The sequence below is a fragment of the Pelophylax lessonae genome (genome assembly GCF_965119305.1).
Source record: "Pelophylax lessonae genome assembly, chromosome: 12".
Lineage (NCBI taxonomy): Eukaryota > Metazoa > Chordata > Amphibia > Anura > Ranidae > Pelophylax > Pelophylax lessonae.
The window spans coordinates 129,713,819-129,738,440 of record NC_138779.1 but is presented as its reverse complement, the minus strand read 5'-3'; the positions used below and the strand labels follow the sequence as shown (position 1 = coordinate 129,738,440).

Sequence of the window (24,622 nt, the reverse complement as noted above, 5' to 3'; positions counted from 1 at the left end):
CTCCTTCACACGAAGGGTCGGATCACGTCCGCCTGTAAGTTTTTCAGGCCGACCTGATCAGATAGTCCATTCACCCCTATTGACTGGTGGGTGTAAACAGAAAGGATCTGTCCACCTTTGTCTAAGTCGACCGGATCAGAGGACAGTTGGGTGTGAATAGACAGAGGAATCCGCTTATACCTGGCCGCCCATAGAGCAGAGCGGACTCTGTCCGTGTTTACTCTACAGAAACTGAGCGGTCACGGACATGTCATCCGCCCGCTCTGTTCTGGTCAGCAGGGGATCAGCAGATGGATCCACTGCTGATCCAAACTGAGTCTGCCCCGTGTGAAAGGGGCCTTAAAAACTCATTTAGACTGGGTTCACACTAGTGCGAATTGGATGTGGGTTTCCCCTGCATCCAATTTGCATGACAAAAGACTGCCCCGCTCTCAATGGAGCCGGTTCCCTCATGACTCATGGCTGCAGAGTGGATTGCACAGGGGTCTTGTGCGTCTATGGCTCCGTTTCAGGTTTGAATTCAGGCAAAAATTTGGGCCTGATTCGTCCCTGAAATGGATAACAGGGACGCACCGGACCCCTGCTGTGAGCCCCAACCATATTAGGAGTGAACCCAGCCTTAGTCTAGGGGAGGTTCAAAGTAGATTTATTACCTTATTTCTCATTCCCTTGCTCTCGGAATGTGGCCAGGCCCACAATGTCCTGCATTGTTAGTGATGACATGTGAGAGGGGTCAGCTGCACAACTGGTGAAGAGATGCAGATATGAGGGACAAGTTGTGTGTCAGGGCGGGTTCACACTGTAGCGATGTCAGAAATCGCATGTGATTCGCACCACACTGCTGTGAAAATCACATGCGATGTCTGTGCGATGCAAATTCAGCCATACAGATTGTTTGGCTGAATTCGCATTGCATTCGGACCAAACTTGTGCAGGACTTTTTTTTCAGTCTGCACTAGAATGGGAACACCCATTCGATCCGAATCCTGTCCGAATTGACAGTTCGCACTGCGATATGTGAACTGATCATTAACTTTGTATTGACACCCCCAGATCCAATGCGGGTTCCCACATCGCACCAATGTGAACCGAGCCTCAGGGAGGAAATCTGTAGGAACGAGGGAAAAGGTAATTAATCCTCGGCTTTACATCTCCCCTAAACTAAACAAGTATTTAACACTTGCTATCCAGGGAGGCTTCAGTAACTACTGTGATTTTTAGCTGAATAAAGTTTAGATTTAGCTCCTGTACACACCAGTGCAACTCGTCATGCGATTTGATAGGTCCAAATCACATGACAAGTCGCACCCTATTGTCAGCAATGGAACTGTTCAAATCAGTGCAATGCCAATTTTAAAAAGATGTTCCTGCACTATTTTTGCTGATTTCAGGTGTGACTTGCATAGACATCTGTGTATGAAGTCGCACAGATGTCAGCCAGGTCGCACTGAAATGCGGCTTTGAAAACGTGCGATTTCAAGTGAAGTTGTGCGATTTTAAAGCCACATTCAGTGTGAACCAGGGCTAAAGGCATTTAAAAGCAAAAATCATTTAAAATCGGGATACAAGACAAAGGCAAAAACAGTGTAAGACTTCAGCTTGGCATTCTCATCGATTATACATTAGCAACAATACAAGAGGAAAGTGACTGGTCCGTACAAAAACAAATAGTCTCTTTCACCCAGCGCTTAGGATGATACAATGTGCACTTGCAAGATTAATATACTAGCTGCTGCTATAAAATTCAAACCATATGCTCATGCTTCAATTGTCCACATAAAATCAAATATTGAATAAAATGAAAAACAATGTTCACATTAGCAGCGCTTAGGAGAGCGATAGTTCTCCTCTTATTTAAATCATTAAAGTCCTTTATCCATTCAGCCACATGCTTAAATGATATAAAAAAATTTTAGCCAGGGAGTGTGAATGGTGAAACAAGGTATGTTCAAACGATTCAGAAGGATCTTCCCATCACCACACCTCGTGCGACCTCTCCCCTAGGTATTAAACATTCACCAGAAATCGATCAAAAATGGGCTTTGTTATTAACATTTCAGATCATCCCTTCCCAGTGTGAACTTCAGAGCTCTATTGAACCCTTCCTTCAATCACACTAAGACCCCATTCACACTAGTACGACTTGTCAGGCGACTTGTATACCCTCAAGTCGCCCCAAGTCGCTTGTCATAACAAATGCAATGTAAATGAATGAGAGCCGTCTTAATATGCACTACTGAAGTCGCTCCGACTTCAGAAAAGGGTCCTGTACTACTTTGAGGCGACTTGTATCCTACTTGTGCCAATAAACTTCAATGGGAGTCGCCTACAAGTTGGATCCTTATCTTATGTCAAGCGACTTGTTATCAGACTTTACAGGAAGAAGGAAAATTACCCAGGCATTCCATAGTGCAGTCCACCTCCCCCATACACCGTTATCTCTGCATTGTCTGTATATATTGGCCCTGCTTAGATTTCTCGTGCTCCAGTTTTATTTCACCTTCTCCTGCTATAATGTCCTCCAGATGACGCAGAGATGTGGTTAGGAGGCACTGGTAGTCACTGGCACTGATGGACACTGATAAGTGGCACTGGTAGTCACTGGCACTGGTGGACACTGATAAGTGGCAGTGGCACTGCTGGACACTGATAGGTGGCTCTGGTGGACAGTGGCACTGGTGGACACTGATACGTGGCACTAGTGGACACTGATACGTGGCACTGGTGGACACTGTTACGTGGCCGTGGCACTAGTGGACACTGATACGTGGCACTGGTGGACACTGTTACGTGCCCGTGGCACTAGTGGACACTGATACGTGGCACTGGTGAACACTGTTACGTGCCCGTGGCACTAGTGGACACTGATACGTGGCACTGGTGGACACTGTTACGTGCCCGTGGCACTAGTGGACACTGTTACGTGCCCGTGGCATTAGTGGACACTGATACGTGGCACTGGTGTACACTGTTACGTGCCCATGGCACTAGTGGACACTGATACGTGGCAGTGGCACTGGTCGACACTGATAGGTGGCACTGGTAGTCACTGGCACTGGTGGACACTGATAAGTGGCAGTGGCACTGCTGGACACTGATAGGTGGCACTGGTGGACACTGATACATGGCACTGGTGGACAGACACACACACAGAGATGACACACACACACAGAACACAGGACACATGGGAAACAGGAAAAAAGTAAGAAAAAAACAGGAAAAGGAAATTAGGTCACAACAAATTTTCTGATTGGCCAAATACAAAGTCGTTTTTCATATAAGTCGCGCAAAATAATTCACAAGTCGCGCTGAAGTCGCGCTAAAGTCGCCCCTCATGGGGCGACTTTCTGGTCGCGGTAGTGTGAACCGGCACTTACCAAGCAATCATCTCCTCTCCTCTCACATCTCCTTTATTTTTTGTTTTTTTACTTAATTAAGCTGGAATTTTAAACTGTGCCCACAATTTCACCCAAGAATGTTTGCTTCCTGTAGAAAAACTGTACAAAATATTACTTTTTTAGTATGAAAAAAAATGTTTAAAATGGAATAAAACTGTAGGCATTGCTGAGAAAAAAATATTTTAATTAAAATTAACTTTTTTGTTTTGAACAGACGGAAAAACCAAACTTTATACGAATCATTAATCTTTATACTGCATTCTTTAGGTGATTGGAGGAATTGATCCATCCTTATACATGGGTAATATCTGGTATACACCAATCAGAAAAGAGTGGTACTATGAGGTCATCATTGTGAAAGTTGAAATTAATGGACAGGATTTAATGATGGATTGTAAGGAGGTGAGTTTTTATGAATTGCCAATAAGATTTCTATTAGCGTTTTCATGTAATTTGCAGCAAATTTAAAAATGTGCATTTTTTTTAGCTGTAGATTAGCTAATATTTCTATTAAAGTTGAAATTTAGGTATGCATATTTCCACATTGTTACATTGCTCCTGTTTGGACCAATGTAACTATTTTTGTTTATACCAAGAAGATCCCACTTGGAAGCTGTAAATCACTGTAGTAGACCTCTACTGTTGTGGACTAATGTCATCATCAACTCTATAGAGCTATAGACAGCGTGAGCTCCGTGAGGAGAGGCGGCTGGTGTATCGCATGGTACCGGGTCCCCCCTTTTTTGGCAACGAAATTTCTTTCTTGTATCTGCCTAAAGCAAGGTATGCACTGGACAGACTGATTCCTCTGCAACAATCGGATACATTCCACTATCATATATATGACTACCAATATATGCTTTGGCGGCTAATAGGGGACAAACCAGTGGAGCCATATGTGATATGTCCGCAAATTAATTGGATACCCCATTTGATCAAGGGGTTAAGTATAATAACAGTGCCTGTTCTGTAGACAATTTTCAGGAATCGCCTGAGGAAGCGACCGAGCGAAACGCGTCGCGATTCCACGTTTACCACAAGAGAACCCCATATGTGTATGATCTTATATCATGATTTATCATGATCTGGTATATACCTTATATTAGTTGCCCTAGTCAGTAGAGGCATTTGGGGATCCAGTGGTTAACCAATTTTTTCTTATGACTTATATGCATGTACTTATCATGTTTTATTGAACACTTTTGTACGTATATATTGTGAGGGATTAGCTCGGTAGCAGGTGTGGATAACCCCTTTGGGGGGGTTCGTCACACAGGGAGATAGCCGAGGAGTGGTTTAAAACAACAGTTTATGGTTTATTCTTCCAATTTCTTCAAACAAGTGCATGCAGCAAAAACATCAAAATAAAATAAAACACAAAATAAATCCTGGCCGCTGTGGGCGTCTACCTTCTCACACACAGGAACCTACCTAAGGAGTCTTCCCAACCTACTGTTGGGCAGACACTGCTGATCCTACAGCAAACACTCAAATGTCCATTTGTGTTTTCTTTACACAGAAAAAGTTCAACACCTCACCTTTAGAAGTCTCTCATCTGACTGCTCTCCCCAGCTTACACAGCCTCAGGAGACAGCAATCAATAGGCTTCCTTTGGACAAATTATAGAGGCCTTAATTACCTCATTCTGAACAGCTGAAAGTTTTTCAACTTCCGTACACCTTCCTGCCTGCCTCTTCAGCCGACACCTGATAGTAATTGGTGAATTGTCTAAAGCAAGCAGAAATGTATCTCCCGTCTGTGACAACACCCATAGATTAACCTGACTTCCTGTCACAATATGTAATAAATGATATAATCTTTTTTTAACAAAAATGACTGTTGCATTTTGTTCCCATCAAGATCAGCACCTACCTATAGCCTATAAAGTCCCAACTTACTTGAGAGGTTGAGAAATCCCATTTGTGGGATTTTCTCATTCCCCTCCTCTCTTCTTTTTACTGCCATTACCTAGGGATGTGGCAGTAGTGGGTCTCAGAGTATGACTTATTTACTTCAAATGTCAAATTAATATTAAAGTATTTTTTTTTTTTTGTTGTTGTTGTTTAAAAAAACCAAACATGTTAAACCCACCTGCTCTGTCCCATGGTTTTGCACAGAGCAGCCCAAATCCTCCTCTTCTCTGGTCCCTCTTTGATGCTCCTGGCCCCTCCCTCCTGCCGAGTGCCCCCACAGCAAGCACTAAGGCTCCATGCACACTAGCGCTTTTTAAGCTCCTGAAAGCTGTTTTCTCTTACGCCCTCCGACAGTCACCGCCTCTTCATATTCGTCACAATGGGGTATTAGACTTTGCTCCGAAGGAGTAGCTAGGCAACAGAATATGTTAACATTAAAGCTTTTAACATATCCCACCCACAGGGGGTGGTCCCCTCAGTCAATACCCTCCTACTTCCTGCAACCATATCTCAGTTTCAATGTCTAGCTTGTCAGGATGGTGGCGATCACTTCGGCTCGCAGAGTGTCGGAGCTGGCGGCTTTGTCCTGCAAGTCTCCGTATCTGGTCATTCACTTGGATAAGGTGGTCTTGCGACCTAATCCTTCTTTTCTTCCGAAGCGAGTTTCGGAATTCCATCTCAATGAGGATATTGTCTTACCTTCGCTGTGCGCGAAGCCTAAACATCCGAAGGAGGTGAGGTTGCACTCTTTGGATGTTGTTCAGGCGATAAGGGTTTACCTTAAATCGACTGAGTCTTTTCGCAAGACGGATTCTTTGTTTGTCCTTCCGGAGGGTCCTCGGCAGGGTATGGCGGCGTCGGCTTCTACCATCGCCAAATGGATCAGACAGACCATTGAACAGGCATATGCTTTGCAGGGAAAAGTTCCTCCTGTGCCTGTGAAGGTGCACTCTACTAGATGTCTGAGTACGTCTTGGGCCTGTCGTCATGGGGCTTCTGTGGCCCAGGTGTGTAAGGCGGCGACCTGGTCGACCGTACACACTTTCACAAAATTCTACAGAGTAGATGTTCAGGCATCGGCGGATGCTTCCTTTGGCCGCAAGGTTCTTAGTGCGGCAGTTCCTTAGGGTCCTTTGTTTTGGACCCCTGGCTGTTTGGGATACGTTTTTATCCCTGGGTTATTTGTTTTTCCTGGGTTGTTGCTCCTGTTGAGCAAGTTTTTTTCATGTTGCCCAGCTGGTGTCCTTCCTTTGGTAAGGTTCCTTTCTTTGATGTGGAGACTGCCTTGCCTTACGGCGCGGCTGCGTTTCCCACCCCTCATGTTTGCACTGCTTTGGGACGTCCCCATTGTGACGAATATGAAGAGGCGGCGACTGTCGGAGGACGTAAGAGAAAACTGAATTTTTGTAAAATCTTACCTGTAAAATTCCTTTCTCTGAGTCCTCCGACAGTCGCCGCCCCCGCCCCTCTTTTGGGGTTTGGTTGTATACTCTACTCTACTGCTATTCCACTGAAAACTGAGATATGGTTGCAGGAAGTAGGAGGGTATTGACTGAGGGGACCACCCCCTGTGGGTGGGATATGTTAAAAGCTTTAATGTTAACATATTCTGTTGCCTAGCTACTCCTTCGGAGCAAAGTCTAATACCCCATTGTGACGAATATGAAGAGGCGGCGACTGTCGGAGGACTCAGAGAAAGGAATTTTACAGGTAAGATTTTACAAAAATTCCGTTATTAGCTCAAAGAAGCTAAATAGTGTTATTCTATGTGTCCATGCACACTACTTTAGGCTATTAGCGTTTTTTGAGCTTTAGCATCTAGGAGCAGAAAAATATAATTTTTGTCGTTTCTTGGAGGGTTTTTCCAGCAGAAACACTCCTAAACGCTCTGAAACACTACTAATAGTGTTTTTTGAGCTTTCTTTTTTCTTTTACTGCAAAAATGCTGATAAAACACTAATGCTCCTAAAACGCTACTACAAAAAGCTATTACCAGTGTTTTTTTATCCAGCTTTTTTACCTTTAAAAAAAAAAAACGCCAGTGTGCATGGAGCCTAAAGCTCTCTGGAAACCTTTTTCTATAAACTGAGTTGTATTTAATATTGTAACTTTCTCTTTTTTTTGTTTTTTTGTTTTCAGTACAACTATGATAAAAGCATTGTGGACAGCGGTACAACCAATCTTCGTCTGCCAAAACGTGTTTTTGATGAAGCTGTAAAAGCAATAAAGGCGGCTTCCTCAGTAAGTGGACATTTTTGATAAATTGTACTAGAACTACACTGCTAAAAAAAATTTAATAAAAACTTTGAAAACACATTAGATCTCAATGGGGAAAAATATCATGCTGGATATCTATACTGATATGGACTGGGTAATGTGTTAGGAACGAAAGGATGCAACATTGTTTAATGGAAATGAAAACCATCAACTTTCAGAGGGCTGAATTCAAAGACACCCCGAAAATCAAAGTGAAAAATTGATGCAGCAGGCTAGTCTATTTTGCTGAAATTTCATTGCAGCAACTCAAAATGGTACTCAGTGGTTTGTATTGCCCCGCGTGCTTGTGTTCATGCCTGACAACGTCAGGGCATGTTCCTAATTAGACGACAAATGGTGTCCTGGGGTATTTTCTCCCAGAACTGGACCAGGGCATCACTGAGCTCCTGAACAGACTGAGGTGCAACCTTATGGCGTCGGATGGACCAAAACATAATGTCCCAGAGGTGTTCTATTGGATTTAGGTCAGCCGAGCGTGGGGGCCATCCAATGGTATCAATTCCTTCATTCTCCAGGAACTGGCTGCATACTCTCGCCACATGAGGCCGGGCATTGCCGTGCACCAGGAGAAACCCAGGACCCACTGTAAGGTCTGACAATGGGTCCAATGATTTCATCCTGATACCTAAAGGCAGTCAGGGTGCCATTGTCTAGCCTGTAGCGTCCCTCCATGGATATGCCTCCCCAGGCCATCACAGACCCACCACCAAACCAGTCATGCTAAACGATGTTACAGGCAGTATAAGGATCTCTACGGCTTATCTAGACCCTTTCACATGTGTCACATGTGCTCAGGGTGAACCTGCTCTCATCTTTGAAAAGCACAGGGCACTAGTGGAGGACCTGCCAATTCTGGTGTTCAATGGCAAATGCCAATCAAGCTCCAAGGTGCCGGGCAGTGAGCACAGGGCACACTAGAGGTTGTCAGGGCCTCAGGCCACCCTCATGAATTCTGTTTGATTGTTTGGTCAGAGACATTCACAACAGTGGCCTGCTGGAGGTCATTTTGTAGGGCTCTGGCAGTGCCCATCCTGTTCCTCCTTACACAAAGAAACAGATACTGGTTCTGCTGAAGGGTTAAGGACCCTCTACGGCCCTGTCCAAGAGTAACGGCCTATCTCCTGGAATCTCCTCCATGCTCTTGAGACTGTGCTGGGAGACAGACCAAACCTTCTGGCAATGGCACGTATTGATGTGCCATCCTGGAGTTGGACTGCCTGTGCAACCCTTATACTCTCCAGGTATTGCCTCATGCTACCAGTAGTGACACTGACCCTAGCCAATTGCAAAATGAGTGAAAAACAGTCAGAAAAGATGTGTAGGGAAAAAATTTAATTGGCCTCCACCTGTTTTGGGGATCATCTCATTGTTGCCCATCTAGTGCACCTGTTCTTAATTTCATTAACACCAAAGCAGCTGAAACTGATTACCAAACCCCTCTGCTACTTAACTGACCAGATCAGTATCCCAAGAGTTTAATTGACTTGATGTTATACTCTGATTAAGAAGTGTTCCTTTAATTTTTTTGAGCAGTGTATAAAGTGCAGTAATTACATTTCCAGAAGCAGTACAGGGAATATGGAATTTGCAACCAAGCATCCATATACAGCTACTTTATAAGAATCAACAATGCTAACTTGGCTAACTTTTTGACTTTGTAGGGTCTTTATCTGTGTGTATTTGTCCCTTCTTTATGGAATTAGAACAAGAGTCTCTTATGGGCAGCCAAGTATTGGGGTAAAACAATAAAAACTAAATACTAAATGCAGCAAACTTTATGTTCAAAATACAAAAGAGCACTGGGATCAAGATAAAAAAAACTTTAATTGTATTATAGTGAGACATATTTACTAAAGGTGTTGCCAGCCTTTACAAAATGTATTTCCGATGATTCACTTCAGGTGTTCAGTCATGTGCAGATGATACACTCCAAGACAAATTTCGATGGTGTATCACCTTTGTCCTGTGCTCAGAGACCGGGCCCCTATCCAACCTATTCAAAGGTGTTCCACAGAACTCACGCTTGGCTTCCCAAATGGCCACGGCCTTGCTGCCCTTTAAGACTGGGGGTGTCTGTAGGCACTAAATTTAAAAATTAAACAGAGGGCGCACCGTCCTAGCACATTATCCTCAATAATAGGCTTTATTAAATGTAAGTGCATATACTCACAAACAAAAGTTTAAAAGGGCACATCAAATCCGAACATCTGGAACAGTCTATATCACTTTGGCAGATACAATGTCCTCAATAGATGATGGCCCTCTGTTTGTTTTTTGATTTTAGCAGATGATACACTGCCTGGCCAAAAAAAAGGTCACACACTCTAATATTTTGTTCACTTTGATTACGACACGCATTGGCTGTGGCATTGCTTCTGCAATATCAAAAGATTTATTTCCATCTAGTGTTGCATTAATTTTTTCACCGAAATCTTGTATTGATGATAGAAGAGTTGGACCACTGCGCAAAGCCTTCTCCAGCACATCCCAAAGATTCTCAATGGGGTTAAGTTCTGGACTCTGCGGTGGCCAATCCATGTGTGAAAATGATGTCTCATGCTCCCTGAACCACTCTTTCACAATGAATCCTAGAATTGTCATCTTGGAATTTGCCCGTGCCATCAGGGAAGAAAAAATCCATTGATGGAATAACCTGGTCATTCAGTATATTCAGGTAGTCAGCTGACCTCATTATTTGGGCACATGCAGTAATTATCCAATAGGATAGTTACTGCATGCTTGGTTTAATTAGTTGCTTAGTTAATTCCAGGTGGCGACTTTTGTTTTGGCCAGGCAGTGTATAAAAAGGCAAGAATTTGCTTTTCACATGTTTGAATTCTTAAAGTGAGTATTCACACAATGTAGTGTGTGAAGGTTCTCAACTTTAGTGAATCAGCCTCAATATTTCAGAATTCTGGGATACTGAGGCTTATTTACGAAGGGAGTAGAGAGTGATAGCTAATCACCACTACTACTTGGTCTTGCCAACAGAACGCACAACCTTAACATGCCCCTCAGCAGTGCCCACCCAACCAACTTACTTCATCTGGTGAAATAGAGAGGGTTGGAGCATTCCTTGGTACTGTAACTGGCATTTTTAGTGAGAAGTGGAAGTGAAGTAACAGTGCGCACTATGATGCCACTCAGCCAATAGGAACAACATGCATTTCACTGGCACCCACATTTCAAATTGCTACAGCGTTTTACTGTAATGTCCCCACCTCAGCCATGCACTTTTGATATGCATTTATTTACTGTCTGTAGCATTGAAATCTTTCAAAGTGCTGTGCAGAAAACACAAATCCACTCACATTGCTTACCAATGACTCTTAAAACAGCCATACACAGTTTTCTTATTGGTATTATGCATTTATGTATCTCTGGCATATTCTGTAGTGCTGTACAGAGAACACTGAACCACTCACAAACAATAATAACATACTGTAGCTCTGATATATTCTTCAGTAATATTCAGTGACATACTTACTTTGGCCTTTACACCAGAGGAGATAACAGTGTAATGTAATCACATCAGGAGCTGCAAATGTGTATTCTTTGTAATGTCCCTAAAAAGAACATTGGCTAAAGACGGGTACACACTGCAAGTTTGTTTTTTGTTTTTTTTGTTTAACCCAGCAAGGTAAATAAAAAAAACAACAACTGAGAGATTGCTGTACTAACACAAGTGATGTTGGTGCGACAATCTCCCCTGTTGTGCTATCATATGCTGACTGGGGGACATCCCCCCAGAATACGCTGATCATTTGCTGGTTTTCCAGCATGTCTCTTCGACAAAAGCTGGTTGTTAGACCGACTTCTGTGGAACAGACTGCTGTACACACTGACCAAAAGTCAGCCGGTTCTAGACGATTTTCGGACAGTGTATACCCAGTCTAAGCCTTTATATTGGCCTAAAATATATGTGAGCGTGTTAATAAAAGTATAACTAAAGGCAAAACTTCTTTTTTTTTCTTAGTTTTGGATAGAATAGCGAGGGATTAGAACACCTGTCCTTTTTTATTGCTGTCTGTGTCCCTGTTAAGGAGATACCCCCCCTCTATTTGTCCTGTTTACCACTATCATTGGAAGTGAACGTAAAAGAAAATTCAAAATTTGTGGTTCTCCCCATGAAAGTAATAGAGGGAAAATCTTCCAATGCAGACACTAGTTCTGGTGACCTGGGGATCCCCACGAATTTTTCCTTAATTTGCAGGCATTTCCTCTCACTTCCTGTTAGGTTATGGGACAGGAAGTAAAGGGAAATCTCCACAATGGGACAAAGATGGTTAAAAAATCTGGCAAGGGTTATAACCTTCCCTTACTCTATCCAAAATGAAAAAAAAATGTTGCCTATACTGTAGTTCTACTTTAAGTCTCTGCTTTTTGTCTTTTTTTCATTCTGAACATACCCAATTTCCTGATCCGTTATTGTAAGTGAGATTCTCCATTCCTATTATTGGTTTAGTTTCCTACATTTGAAGCCTTTCCAAAAAAAGAAGAGCCAGAAAAGAGAATAGAGGGGAGGTAGAAATGAGAAAGGTCTAGAGAAGGAGAAGGAGGGGAAGGGAATACTCAGACTTGGGGGCTCCGAAGGTCGCAGTCAGAGAAGGCTCGAACAAACCAGTTGGAGTGAGGGGAACTCATAAGAGATCCATGGCTCCCAGACCTTAAGAAATTTAGAGTGCGAGTCATGCAACATACTTGACACCTGTCCATGGAGCATCAAAGCGGTCATACATGACTTCACCCCTTGGAAATCAACATGTGGGGTCCTCCAGGTCTGGGCTATAGTCAGTTTTGCAGAATTAGAAAGATAACTGACCAGCTTCTGCTAGAATTCATATAAGCTGGGTATCGGGCAATGCAATAGGACCAACTTAGCATCCCTGCGGCCTGTGAGATTAAAGTGGGTCTGTAGCAGGCCGAAAACCCTCGACCAGAACCCTACTAATCTCTGGCAGGACCACCAGATATGCAGCCCCCCCCCCTTTGTCCACAATTATGAAAGCATCTGTCACTACTTCTGGGGTAAACATGGGTGACTTGAGAAGGGACCCAGTACCACCTAAATAGAACTTTAAATGCAGTTTCAAGCATGTTTGTATTAAAGGGGCATTTGGCAACTATTTTCCAAGCCTTGCTCCAGTCCTCCAGATCTTTTGGGGATTTGAGGTACTGCTCCCGTTGAGACATATAGGAGAGGGATTCTGATGATGGGCGTCCATTCAAGGAAGCGTAAATGCCCGAAACAAGGCCATGGGCTCCAGGGGCATGCTGACATGCAAATTCAAAACAGGTTTTACGATAGGAGTATGTAGACATGCAACATAGAGCAACAATCCAATGCCTTAACTTAAGTAAATGAAAGTGCTCCCTGGCTGGGGCCTCATGCGTGTCTCGGATGGCCTCCAAGGAATTTCATTTGAATCTTTCATAAAATCATGCTGATTCTCTGTTAGGACCCGTTCACACAATTGCATTGGAGTAACATATGAGCATTTATTGAACATTAATGCACATTGTGTTATGCAACCTATTTAAAACAAGTTGGAAAAACTTCTTGGTAAACTTCACAGTAATAACTAAATATAGTTTAATTTTAGATAGTGCAGCTGTGATTTGTGTGTAAATAACGCTACATCAAATATAACCCCTGTCAGTTGTTTTTTTTGCCATCTGTGTTCTTTTGCGGAGATTTACCTTTACTTCCTGTGGCATAGCAAAAACAGGAAGTGAGAGGAAATCCCTGTAAATTAGGGGAATCTATTTAGGCCTCCCAGGTCACCAGAACTAGTGTCCCCATTGAAAGATCCCCCCTTTGTTACTGTTCCAGGCACAACCGAAAATTTAGGAATGTCTTAAGCCTCGTACACACGCAACGATTGTTGGCCGACCGATCGGCCGTCTTTTGTCCAGTGTTGTTGTGTTGGTTGAAATGTGCTCTAGACTGCACACAAATTTTATCGGCCAACAAAAACCAACTTCAGAAGTGATGTCATGTTCTGGTTAACTTTCCGTGTGTTTTTTCTTCTCTGAGCATGCCCAGTCTTGCTCATCACATTTTTGTCTGCCGAAATCTGTACTGACTGAAGAACAATTGGCCGTTCTGTGACGGCCAACAAAAATTTTATAGCATGCACACCAGATTTTGTTCGGCAGAAAAGTCGCAGTCGGTTGTCGGAAGCATCATACTAACAAGCCGACAATCGGTCGATCGGACGTTGGCCGAAAATTCACTGCCAACAATCGTTGCGTGTGTACGGGGCTTTACTTTCACTTTTAGTAATAACAGTAAACAGGGCAAATAGAGAAGGTGAATCTCCCTAACGGGGGCAGAGGTGGCGATAAAAAGCTGACAACTCCACTCTGTCCAAAACTAACAAAAAAAATTTGCCTGTAGTTATACTTTCATTTATTAGTAACGCAGATACTACAAATGACTTATTTTCAAGACCTCTCAATGTGATTCTGTGTAGACAGAGAAATTCCCTGATGGATTCTGGATGGGAGAACAGTTGGTTTGCTGGCAGGAGGGTACTACACCATGGAACATATTTCCTGTGATATCCCTTTATCTAATGGGTGAAGCTGCCAATGAGTCTTTTCGCATCACCATCCTGCCGCAGGTTAGTATTTACCATCATTTTGTACTTATCTGTGCTGTTGTATTGACATGTAATGTCTAGCTTCCTTTTTTTAACCACTTTACCACTAGAGGATTTTGCTGTCTTACGTCTGGGCCACTTTTTGCGATTCGGCACTGTGCGAATTTGACGGACAATTGCGCGGTCGTGCGACGCCGTACCCAAATTTACGTCCTTTTTTTCCCACAAACAGAGCTTTCTTTTGGTGGTATTTGATCACCTGTGCGATTTCTACTTTTTGCGCTATAAACAAAAAAAGAGCGTTTATTTTGAAAAAATAACAATATTTTTCAAATTTTTTTATATGAAATTCCCCCCCAAAAAATGTAAAAATCAAATTTTTCTTAAATTTTTGGCCAATTTGTTTTCTGCTACCTATGTTTGGTAAAAAAAATCACAATAAGCGTATTTTGATTGGTTTGCGCAAAAGTTATTGCGTTTACTAACAAAGGGAAAGATTTCTGTCATTTTTGGTGGGTTTTTTTTTAACGCATAATGGCGGCGATCTGCGATTTTTTTTGCGGGACTGCGACATTGCGGCGGACAGATCGGACCCTTGACTGACATTTTTGACACTTTTGGGGGTACCAGTGACATTACTGCAGTAATCAGTGCTATATATATGCACTGTTACTGTAAAAATGACACTGGCAGGGAAGGGGTTAATTTTATTGGAGAGGGAGGGGTTAATGTATGCCTGGTGCTTACTGACGTGTGGGGGGGGGGGAGGTGACTGTGTGACACAAGGACAGATCGAGGGTTCAGCTATGCTGAACCCTGCAATCTGACCCTGCCTGTCACTTCAGAGATCCGCCCGCTTGTGTTTACACAGGCGGGCGGATCTCCACATTCGATTCCCCGACGATCGGGGAAGAGCAGCGGCGATCGCCGCTGCTCCTCCCCTGGACCGACTCCCGCTGTGACTGGATACAGCGGGAGCGCGCCGCCGAGAAAGGGGAGTGTCTGACGACGAAGGTCTAAGTCGTCAGACGATAACGAACCACTTTGCCGCAGTAGGCTCAACGTGAGCAGACGGCAAGTGGTTAAATACCCTAGCTCCAAACTTTATTAAAATGTGAAAGATTTTCTCATAGTATTTGCTATACTGTAACATTTGTGTTCCTTTTTCCTTACTAGACCTTCACCAATGCACAGATCTAATAGTTTTTTGTTTTATGTCCTTATTGCAGCAATACCTGCGCCCCGTGGAGGACATAGCCACATCTCAGGATGACTGTTATAAATTTGCAGTGTCTCAGTCTTCTACTGGCACAGTAATGGGTGCGGTCATCATGGAAGGTTTCTATGTTATTTTTGATCGTGCACGTAAACGGATTGGCTTTGCTGTCAGCACATGCCATGGTGAGAACCAATTTAATAAATTAAGGCAGACCTGATGCATGTACAAAAGTAAAATAAGGGGGTTGTAACAGTCAAATTAATTATTTTGTATTTGTGATTTTTAACTGACAGTAAGTAGCAGTAAAAATGTGCGATATGAGTAAGCAGTATACAGTATGCAAGCTCTGAAAGAAGTTAATACATTTTTGGAGATTTTATGAGGTCCATGTATCAAACATTGTGAGAATGTGTCAAAAATCCACACATTTAGAACAATAATTGCCATATTTTCTCCAATATACAGAATCTCACAAAAGTGAGTACACCCCTCACATTTTTGTAAATATTTTATTGTATCTTTTCATGTGACAACACTGAAGAAATTACACTTTGCTACAATGTAAATTGGTGAGTGTACAACTTGTATAGCAGTGTAAATTTGCTGTACCCTCAAAATAACTCAACACACAGCCATTAATGTCTAAACTGCTGGCATCAAAAGTGAGTACACCCTAAGTGAAAAATGTCCAAATTGGGCCCAAGCAGCCATTTTCCCTCCCCGGTGTCATGTGACTCATTAGTGTTACAAGGTCTCAGGTGTGAATGGGGAGCAGGTGTGTTAAATTTGGTGTTATCGCTCTCACTCTCTCATACTGGTCACTGGAAGTTCATCATGGCACCTCATGGCAAACAACTGTCTGAGGCTCTAAAAAAAAAGAATTGTTGCTCTACATAAAGATGGCCTAGGCTATAAGAAGTTTGCCAAGACCCTGGAACTAAGCTGCAGCACGGTGGCCAAGACCATACAGCGGTTTAACAGGACAGGTTCAACTCAGAACAGGCCTCGCCATAGTCGACCAAAGAAGTTGCGTGCACGTGCTCAGCGTCATATCCAGAGGTTGTCTTTGGGAAATAGACATATGAGTGCTGCCAGCTTTGCTGCAGAGGTTGAAGGGGTGGAGGGGTCAGCCTGTCAGTGCTCAGACCATACGCCGCAAACTGCATCAAATTGGTCCTCATGGCTGTCATTCCAGAACGAAACATCTTCTAAAGATGATGCACAAGAAAGCCTGCAAACAGTTTGCTGAAGACAAGCAGACTAAGGACATGGATTGCTGGAACCATGTCCTGTGGTCTGATGAGACCAAGATAAACTTATTTGGTTCAGATGGTGTCAAGCAAGTGTGTCGTGCCTGCATTCAAGCATGGTGGTGAGAGTGTCATGGTCTGGGACTGCATGAGTGCTGCCGACACTGGGGAGCAACAGTTCATTGAGTTCCAATGGCAACCTGTGAAGCTCTGGTGAACTCCATGCCCAAGAGGGTTAAGACAATGTTGGAAAATAATGGTGGCCACAAAAAATATTGACACTTTGGGCCCAATTTGGACATTTCCACTTAGGGGTGTACTCACTTTTGTTGCCAGCTGTTTAGACATTATTGACTGTGTGTTAAAGTATTTTGAGGGGACAGCAGAGGTAAAGGTATTTATGGGGGAAAAAAACATATAATGAGCATTAGGTTGTGCTTACAATTCAGGAAATACATGTATTAGAGGAAATACAGATATTTTCATTCTAAATGTGCAGCTGTTTGTCACATCTGCACAATGAACGTTTTATACATAGACCCCAAAGTGACATAATCAAAAACTGTCTCGAGAATGGTAGGCTTTATGTGACCTGATCAAAATAAATTTACTGCTGCCCTTGGAGTGACTCACTTCTTAGGCTCCATTCACACCTCAGCGTTTTGTAGCTTGAAGCTCCAAATCGCTGGAGGAGAAAAAATAAATTATTCTCTATGGAGATAGTTCACATCTCCACTCCAAGTGGCCTGAAGCTCAAAAAAGTTCTGGAGCTTTTTTTGTAGCTCGAATCGGGCAGATTTGAGTGCTTTGGCGTGTTTTTATTCCCATAGAAATAAATTAAAACGCACCATGCGTGTGTTTTTGTGCACATTTGCGCCATTTTCTGCTGAAATGAAATAATGTAAAAAATAAAATAATACTAATATATGAATAAATAAAAGTAAAATAAATACAGAAATAACAAAAATCATCATAAATAATAAATGATTAAAATAATATGTAATAATACAAAAATAATAACTCCTAACCTTAAAATTATTATTATTATAAATATTAATAATATAAAAATAATAATACATATACACCCAACCCCCAAAAAATAAATAAATTACTATTACTATAATATTAATACTATAATAATAATAATGTATTTATTTATTTTTTGTTAGGGTTTAGCTATTTATTATTTTTATTTTATTTTTTTAAGGTTTAGAGCAGGGGTTTAAACTCAATTTCATTGCGGGCAACATCAGCATTATTGTTGCCCTCAAAGGGACGATTATATCAGCAAGATTTGATGTCTAGAGCACCCTACGCCCCCCTACACCCTTACATGAGATGTCAGGAGGCCCCCCACCATCAGAAGTCAAGAATCACCCACTCTTTCTTACATCACAATGCACCCCTTTACCTTGTGCTGCTGCCAGGAAGAAGATGCAGGTAGATCTGAAGAAGAAAGTACAGGGTCTGGAGGAGAGGAGGGCTGGAGTCAGCTTCCAGAGTCTGCTGAATGCTGAGACCAGGGAAGGCAGAGACAAGGTGGTGTTGTGGCTGCACAGAGAGATGCAGGATCTGTAGATGGAGTTCTGCCCTCCTCTCTGCTGCGGATTGCTGAGAAAGGGGGGTGGGCAAAGACGAGCCTTTCTGCAGCAGTACAGAGAAGCACTGGATCTAGCAAAGGAGTTCTGTCCTCTCTGCTGCTAACTACTGAGACACTGTAGGGGTAGAGACAAGGGGGGTGCTGCAGCTGCAGGAGAGGTGCTAGGGCCACATGAAATGGCCTGGGGGGGCCGCATTCGGCCTGCGAGCCTTGTGTTTGACACCTGTGGTTTAGAGGTTTGAGTTAAGGGTTAATTATTTATTTATTTATTATTACTTAGTACTCATTTATTGAATGTATTTATTTTTAATTATTTATGAATATTTTTATTCATTTGGGTATCTATTTTACATGTATTTATTCATTTATTATTATTATTATTATTATTAGTAGTAGTAGTAGTAGTAGTAGTGGTAGTATTAACACCTTAACAAAAAATAAATAATATATAACCCTAACCCCTAATCCTATCCCTAACCCCAACCCCTAATTCTAACCATAACCTAACCTTAACTCTAACCCCTTACCCTAACGAAAAAAAAAAAATTAATGAATAATATAATAAAAAATAAATAAAAGCTAATGAAAAAGCTAAAAAAGCTGAAATGCCTAGCAACAAATGATGCAACAGATGAAAGTTTTCTCTATTGGCAAATTAAAAAATGCCAAAGCTCAAAAACGATGTATAAAAACGTGCCAAAATCGTGCATAAAACGTGCGAAAAAATGCTTAAAGACACTACGCTTAGGTGTGAATGCAGCCCTAACCTCTTGACCTGTGGAAGATTCCCCCCTGTCCCCTCTAAATGACAATTGTGTGGTCGTGCCACACTGTACCCAAATAAAATTTTTGTTCTTTTTTTTCTTTCAAATAGAGCTTTCTTTTGGTGGTAATTGATCACCTCTGCGGTTTTTATTTTTTGCGCTTTTGCGCTATAAACAAAAAAAAGACAATATTTTTTACTTTCTGCTAAAAAGAAAACCCAATAAAAAAATTTAAGCCAATATGTATTCTGCTACATATTTTTGGTAAAAAAAATCCCAATAAGCATTTATTGACTGGTTTGCGCAAAAGTTATAGCGTCTACAAACCAAGTGATATTTTAATTTTTTTTTACAAGTAATGACGGATATTGCGGCAGAAAGATCAGACACCTAACTGACACTTTTGACACTTTTTGGGGACCAGTGACACTATTACAGTGATCAGTGCTGAAAAATATGCACTGTCACGGTACTAATGACACTGGCTGGGAAGTGGTTTACATTTGGGGGGATAAAAGGGTTAACTGTGTGCCTAGCCTGTGCTTTCTCACTGTAGGGGAGGTGTTTTGACTAGGGGAAGACATTAATCCATGTCCCTGCTTTGCAGGAACACAGGATCAATACCTTCCCTTCTTGTTTACATGGGCAGATTGCCAGTCTTTCTGTGTACTGTCTACTTGGCGGGTGCTGGCGGACATCGAGTCCGCAGTACCCACCGCTGGGCTCCTGCTGTGTGTGATCACAGCGGGAGTGGGTCGACGGCAGCGCGTGCCCCAGACCTGGGAGTGTCAGATTACGTACTAGGTACATGATCTTCCACAGAGTGGCCGCCCTGCCGCAGTATATGTACGGTGGGTGGTCCGCAAGTGGTTAAAATATAGATTTAACAAAAATTAATTTATTACTTTTTAATACTGTTATTGTATCAGACAATTACAATAAACTGTCATCTACAGGCTGCAGTGGCCTCTGAAAGCTCAAACCATTTTTCTGAAAGTCTTCAGCTTGTATGTGATGTAGCTGACAAAGTGATCACATGATTAAGAACCACTGTTACTCATTCTCTATCGTTAGTGGTGACCTGAACTGTCAGTGGCAGGTGGGTTTGTGAGGTGCCACCCACGCAAAGTATTCACATGTTTATTAATGTATTGTCAGCATACAGTATCGTGCTGAGGAACACTAAAGATGAATACCAGGTATGGTATATTTTTACATAGTTACATTGGTACAGCTTGGACCAATGATACTTTGTATATACCATACCTTACCAATGCCTCTGTAAACTGGAAATCACTGAAGTAGACAACGCTAGACAACGGTAATCCAGCTATCTCCACTACCTTCCAGGTCCTGTGCTGAGCGGCTTGCTTGCTGAATTGTGAACAAAGAAGGTTGGCTGCTCAGCATGGGCATCATTCGGAGAATGCTTTGCTCAGAACAGGACCTGCAAGCCAATGGAGATCAGTGCAGTTGCAGTGCCCACTAATGATTTCCAGGGGCATTGGCCAGGTATAGTGTATACAAGCTAGACCAGTGTAACTATGTAAAAATATTGTATATAATAGCTGGAATTATCCTATAATAAGTAGATTCCTAGCAGAAGGAAGCTAAACATAGAACTCAATGTTTTATTTGAAGTTTGCCTCTTGCTTCTCTTTCGTGTATTTAAAATATTTTTATTAATTTTAGAAAAAAACTGATATATACAAATACAATACACCACAATAGAACCCAAGAAAACATTCATAAATTAATCAAGCAAAAGTAAAAAAACATTTAAATCTCATACACAACATTACAGACAAACTATTACAAACATATAAGGTGTATATCCTATGATCTTATCTTATCAACCACAAATAATCATATTTACTCCCCAAAGAGGAGGAAAAAGACATCTTGAGAGGTGGAGGATCCCCAAATCTAGATACTAATAATCTAATTGATCTTCTCCCCAATAGATCTAAGAGTTACACAGCCTCTTTACCAAATTTTACCTCTCATCCCACACCTTACAGAGGCGTAACTAGAGCCTTCAGGGCCCCGATGCAAGAAACCATGAAGGGCCCCCCCAGATCCCTGGCCGGGGCCCTTCCCTTCAAGCCCAGGGCTCTTCCCACTAATCCTGGGGCTCTTTATTCTCGTTGCATGGCCTTTTATTACGGTCCCGCAGCAGGATCCTTTCACAAGTTCTGCAGTGGGCTCCCTTCCTGCAATCTTGGGGCCTCCCCACAGTGGTGCAATGCCAGGGCCCGGTCGCAAGTGTGACTTTTGCAATCCTGGAAGTTCACCCACTGGTTTGCTACTGGGGCCCCTGGAGCATGGGGCCCGGTAGCAATCGCAACCCCTGTAGTTACGCCCCTGCCTTCTTACCTCTCACCCCTACAACACTTCTAACCACCCCTTACTGCATGTGTTAGTGATATAACCAAAAATCGAAATTCATACCAAAAGCAATCTATCTGTGATATTAAGGGGAATAGGTAGGGGAGGATGCCCTCAACTTCCTCCATAATTCTTTTCTTTTCTTCCCACCCCATACTCCCTTACTCTTCTTCTTTATTCCTCCCGCCCCTTACCACTTGTGTTTGTGACATAACCAATAACCAAAAATCATACCAAAAACAATCTATTTGTGAAATTACGGGGAAGAAAAAAGGGGAAAATGGTCACAACTTCCCCCATAATACTTCACTTACCTGCACACAACATACTCCCTTCCCCTTTATCCCTCCCTCTCTCATTTTAATCTATTCAAACCCGTTGTGAATATTCAATATAATTGCTTCTTTCTTAAAGCGGAGTTCCACCCTGGTTATACATTTTTTTACAAAAATACCCCCGGGACAGTCAGGGCTAGCACATTCCACAATGGCTAGCCTCTGATCTGTCCCGGGTTGCACTTACCTTTCAGGAGAAATACTTACCTTGAAATTGTCTTCTCCAGCGCTGCCATCTCAGGTGTGGGCAGCTTGAAGCCAGCACGATCCTCTTCCGCGTCCTCTTCGGTCCTCTTCCTCCTTCTTCGGTCCCACGATGCACTGCACCGGCCCCGACGTCACTTCCGGGTCGCGCGCGTCATCCCTCCACAGCTTCTGGGCATGCCCAGAAGCTGTTTAGAAGGGAATGACGCGCGCGCCCCGGAACTGACGTCGGGGCCGGTGCAGGCGCAATGATTCCTGGGAGCGATGACGTTCAGCTCCCAGGAATCATTGCAAAAGCCAGGAAGTGACGAATCGCCGTGGCCGCCGAGGGGAGGAAGAAGGAAGTAAGGTGAGTATATTTTTTCTAAAAGGTAAGTGAAAAAAAAAAAAAAATTGCGATTATCCATTTGTTTTTCAGGTGACCGGGAGCGAGAAGATGGAGGTAAGTATAAATTTCGGGTGGAACTCCGCTTTAACCCTACTAGCGATTTATTCATGGAGTTCTTCTTTACCACTGAAACTTTTTGTTCTTGGGAATATTAGAGCTTTTGTCCCTTGTTGAGATTGCTGTCATTTAATAAGAAATGAAATGAAATCACACCCATCTTTTGTTGTATCTCTTACAGTGCATGACTTCTCTCGCAAGGCCTCTGTGGACGGTCCATTCTATGCCTCTAACTTGGAAGATTGCGGGTATAACACTCCACAGTTGGATGAGTCAGCTTTGATGACTACGGCCTATGTAATGGCCGGCGTGTGCGCCTTGTTTATGCTGCCCCTTTGTCTAATGCTCTTCCAATGGCGTTGTTTTCGCTGCCTAAGACAATCGCAAGATGATTTTGCTGACGACATTTCCCTGCTGAAATAGGCAAGCACCTCCTTACCCGTATTCTGAGTTGACTGAACCTCAGTCCTAGAAAGACTGGGTAACCTGTACACGAGGATCCACTCGGGGTCCTCTTGCTGCAGCAATGGCTCCCAGATAAACCAAGAAACCTAATTCTAGGGGTCTACCAAACAATGGATTCTTTTACAGCTTTACAATACAGCCTCTTGAATTACTACTGGTTAAGCAAAGATGCATCTTCCTGTGTTACCACTGCTAAAAGAAATTAACAGAGGAAGCTTTCGTTAACATTAAGCCATATTTAAGACTAACAAACTGCATTCCCTGTGGTTTATGTGTAATATGACTTCTTTTGGAGTTTGGTTTATGTTTGATGAACTAACCAAGTATAATAGGCAGGGAGGTGATAGGAAAATAGGAAATGTTTAAAAGGTACACAAGGTGGCACATAGAGAGATTATGGTTCATGGATTCTGAATAGATGGACATTTGGCCCTTTACTGGCGTATGGTACTTCAATGGCAGGTCTGTTGCCAGTGTCAGCATATTTAATGGAGAATATTTAGTGCCTGCTGAAGGTGACATGATTTCTTCCTAGTCCATATGGCTACAATGAATTGAGGACCAAACCTTTATTATTAGAAGGGAAACAATTTAATACAGAAAGCATTTTTTAATTTATATATTTAGATGTGCATACCATAAAGTCAACTCTCACTCCCCGGAAGATAAAGCTAAAATCCAGGCTAAACACATTCTGCCTAAATATGGGAGGCATGTGTATTCTTACATGAATCATAAGTCTTCATTGTGTATTTCCTCCATATCTGTGCAGTATTCCAGTAGGAAATATCTACACTGCTCGAAAAAATGAAAGGAACACTTTGAAAACACATCAGATCTCAATGGGGAAAAATATCATGCTGTATATACTGATATGGACTGGGTAATGTGTTAGGAACGAAAGGATGCCACATTGTTTAATGGAAATGAAAATGATAAACGTACAGAGGGATGAGTTCAAAGACACCCCGAAATCAAAGTGAGAAAATGAAGCAGCATGTTAGTCCATTTTGGCCCCTGATGGATGCAGGAGCATGCCTGACAATGTCGGGGCATGTTCCTAATGAAACGACAGATGGTGCCCTCCCAGATCTGGACCAGGGCATCACTGAGCTCCTGAACAGACTGAGATGCAACTTGGCAACATCGGGTGGATGGAAACATAATGTCCCAGAGGTTTTATTGGATTTAGGTCAGGCGAGCATGGGGACCATTCAATGGTATCAATTCCTTCATTCTCCAGGAACTGGCCGCATACTCTCACCACATGAGGCCAGGCATTGTTGTGCACCTGGAGGAACCTAGGACCCCCTGCACCAGCATAGGGTCTGACAATTGGTTCTAGGATTTCATCCCAATACCTGATGGCAGTCAGGTGCCATTGTCTAGCATGTACAGGTCTGTGCGTCCCTCCATGGATTTTTCCAGACCATCAGTGACCCACCACCAAACGGGTCATGCTAAAAAATGTTACAGGCAGCATAACATTCTCCATGGCTTCTCAAGACCCTTTCACGTCTGTCACGTGTGCTCAGGGTGAACCTGCTCTCATCTGTGAAAAGCACAGGGGTACCAGTGGCGGACCTGCCAATTCAATGGCAAATGCCATTCAAACTACACAGTGAGCACAGGGCCCAATGGAGGACGTCTGGACCTCTGGCCACTCTCATGAAGTCTGTTTCTGATTGTTTGGTCAAAGACATTTACACCAGTGGCCTGCTGAAGGTAATTTTGTAGGGCTCTGGCAGTGCTCATCTCT

General features: G+C 42.7%; 1 protein-coding gene across 1 annotated transcript in view; it reads left to right on the top strand.

The window, feature by feature from the left end:
• Positions 1-23,650, top strand: part of BACE1 (beta-secretase 1) — a 105,330-nt gene extending 81,680 nt beyond the window's left edge. The window contains exons 5-9 of the mRNA XM_082273394.1: positions 3,666-3,800; positions 7,451-7,552; positions 14,065-14,214; positions 15,423-15,594; positions 22,580-23,650. Coding sequence (XP_082129520.1) covers positions 3,666-3,800; positions 7,451-7,552; positions 14,065-14,214; positions 15,423-15,594; positions 22,580-22,821 — 801 coding nt within the window. The 3' untranslated portion in view covers positions 22,822-23,650. The remainder of the gene's footprint in view (positions 1-3,665; positions 3,801-7,450; positions 7,553-14,064; positions 14,215-15,422; positions 15,595-22,579) is intronic.
• The last annotated feature ends 972 nt before the right edge of the window (positions 23,651-24,622 follow it).